This window comes from Grammomys surdaster, unplaced genomic scaffold (genome assembly GCF_004785775.1).
Source record: "Grammomys surdaster isolate TR1022 unplaced genomic scaffold, NIH_TR_1.0 142, whole genome shotgun sequence".
Classification (NCBI taxonomy): Eukaryota; Metazoa; Chordata; class Mammalia; order Rodentia; family Muridae; genus Grammomys; species Grammomys surdaster.
In genome coordinates, this window is record NW_021604600.1 from 1,281,729 (window position 1) to 1,284,866 (window position 3,138).

General features: G+C 37.6%; 1 protein-coding gene across 1 annotated transcript in view; it reads left to right on the plus strand.

Moving 5' to 3' along the window:
* Positions 1-3,138, plus strand: part of LOC114618508 (ATP-binding cassette sub-family A member 3-like) — a 109,306-nt gene that overhangs the window by 68,507 nt on the left and 37,661 nt on the right. Inside the window, exon 22 of the mRNA XM_028764289.1 lies at positions 1,770-1,931. Within this exon, the coding sequence (XP_028620122.1) occupies positions 1,770-1,931 (162 nt within the window). The remainder of the gene's footprint in view (positions 1-1,769; positions 1,932-3,138) is intronic.

Here is a 3,138-nt window from a genome sequence, read left to right on the forward strand (position 1 = left end):
AACAAAACAAAACAAAACAAAACAAAACAAAACAAAACAAAACAAAACAAAACAAACAAACAGCCCAGATATAAAACCCGCTCACTTACCAGGCTCTTGATTTTCAACAAGACTCTAAGATCACCCAACTAAGAATAGAGAGTCTTTGATAAATGATATTAAGAAAAATGAGTATCTACATCCTGGAGAGTGAAACTGAGCCTTGCACTACACAATGGACAGAAGTGAGCTCAGTGGTCTACATGTCACAGCTAAAATGTAAAGCTAGTGAAACCAATCAAGACTAGCTGTCTCTGAACTTGGCCAAGGATTCTTAGACATCACACTATGACACCAAAAGTACAAGCTATGAAAGAAAAAAAATGTGAACTGACCATCACCAAATGAAACACTTTGTGTACTGAATGGCATAAAGTGAAAAGGACAGCAAACCATATCAGAGCAAATATCTCTAATGTACACATTTGATAATGACCCATCATAATCTAGTCTATAAAAAATACAATGACTTCTTACCCATCATCAATGAAAGAAGACAGATATCCTCCAGTAAAATGTGTGAAAGGCTTTAAATAGACATTTCCCAGGGAAGATATACAAGTACCAACTACATGAGAGGATGTTCAGCATCCCTGAAGATTAGGAAATGGAATGACTCCCAGGGAGTCACTTTACTCTTTTGAAGACGATATTTACATGCACTGTGACAGATGCCAAGTGAGTAACCTTTGACATTATCCTGTAAGCTTTGGCATCTCCCAAAGTGAACAGCCAATGTTCCAACTTATTTTTGGCTTCAAGTCTATATGTACTAACAGCGATTATGAGCTTCTTTATGGTAGGCTTGTCATGTCAACCACTGAAAAAGTGGTGAATTTCAAAAGGACTTCTCTCATCCTCTGCTATTTGCTCTCCCAGTGAGTGGCCACATTTGTTTGTATAAATATGTAAAGATAAATGTATACATTATATATCGTTATTATAATGCATCAGAATAAAATGCCATAATAAAACATTCTTTTATTTTTATATGTAATTAATATGTATTTTGCCCAGAATTAACTTTATTTTTATACCCAGCAATCTGATCTTGTTCTTTAAGTCCGTAAGTGTGGCTTCAGAACATTAGCCCTTTACTGTGTTTCCTATGTCCTTGTACATGCACTTATTAGCTGTTATACTCTGTTACTCTTTAGAGAAATCTCAGCTTTAAATTTGTTCCTTTAAAGATATATTTCTTTTCAACTGATAGTCACTTCTTATCCATTCTTCACCATTGAGTCATAGTCTAAAATTCCTTTAATTAGTTAAGTAATTTTTGAGACACAGTCTAGTGTTGTGGTGCAGTATGGTCTAGAACTCTCACTGTGTAGCCCAAGCTGCTCTCAAACTCTTGATCTTCCCACCGTAGCTCCCGAGTTCTAGGACTACAAGTAAATACCACCATGCCTGATGCAACTTTGCTTCTTCATGAGGCACACAAGACAGGAAGTGCAGGAAGTAAGGCATGTTGCTCTTCTTTTTTTTTTTCAGATGACAGATTATATACGTATCAACTCTTCCTAAAGAATTTCCCAAAGCTGTAATCATTGAAAAATAAAAAACCTGTGTTCTGGGACATCAAGGGTAGACAAGCTAGTGGCAAGAAATTATAATTCTTTGAGAATAATACTATGCCTTGTAATTTTCTTAGTTTAACTTGGTCAACATGTGTTTTCCACGGTGTTCATTTGATATAAAGCATGATAATGTTATCTTTTAAATCGCAGATATTAAAACCAGTACTAAGAACCTCATACTTAACTCAATGCTGCTTTTACCCATTTATAACTTTGGGATGAGTATCTACAAATTCATTATCATCCAGGAATTAAAAAAGTTATGTTCTTCTTTGGGATATCTTAATATCATTCCACAATGCAAAAGTAGAGGTAAGTATCTGAGGAGTCAGAAAGAAACCCTAGACATGTGTGAATGACTTTTGGCATCCTTATGTATCTGTACAACTCAAGTTGTCACTGTTCTCTGCTCAAGAAAGCAGCCTGCACTGTGTCACAAAACACATTTCTTAGCTGAGATTCAAAATTGTATGTGCTCCCTCTGGTGAGAAGGGTCTCCACAGAGGGTAGTCAGTTACACTCTACATTGGATTTTTGTTTCTGTCAGCCTGCTTCTTCTACACACTGGCATTTGAAGGGAAGGTACCAAATAAATGTCAAATTACTTCTTATCTAATACAGGGCTGGGTACATGATAGACACTTAAGTATTTGTGGATGAGTAATTAATTAAAGGTTGGAAAGAATTATTTCAGTGGTGCGAGAAAGAACGCAAGGTTAGAAGAGGCAAGATTAACACTCAACCTGACCTCAGACCTGTAAGGAGGAGGCTGCAACCCCACCATACACACCCGAAGCATCTTCACAATGCTGGAGAGATGGGAAGATGGAAGGCAAGTGTACTTGGAAACTATAAGCCAGACTCTAGAAGTTACATAGACATAGAAGTTACAAAGAGTTTAGGGGACAGTAGAAAATAGAAGCAACTGTCCCCAAAATTCCAGTAGTGCCAAGAACGTTCAAAGGATAGAGCCAGAGGAAAAGTGAGAGAGGAGAGGGAGTCCATGTAAAGTCTGGTGAAAGACACATCAGGTAACGTTATAAGCCTTGTTTCCAATGGCTTGCCAAACAAATACAAAAAATAACTTACAGGATAAGTGAAAGCAGAAACACACTGGGTGTGCAGCAAAGACATCAGATCACTCATCCATTCAGAACAGCTGAGGAATTTAAAATCAAATCTGAGAGAAGCAATGAAAAAATAAGTTCACAGTGATGTCTTGAGCTTCATCCTCTTCTTTAAAAAGAATAGAACAGGAAGTCTGGGGATTAGAAGAGACACATAGGATTTGAGCATATCTAGCCACCAGATAAACAAGTTGATCTTTTCCAGAGAGTAATCCAATAGCACCAGAATGCGGGTTTTTTATGCATATTCATAGAGTGCTCAGCAACGCAGACCACAGAGCACAGAACAGTTTTCTTCACAAGCTACTGGGAGTGTCTCTGTCTCTCTCTCTCTGTCTCTCTCTGTCTCTCTCTCTCTCTCTCTCTCTCTCTCTCTCTCTCTCTCTCTCTCT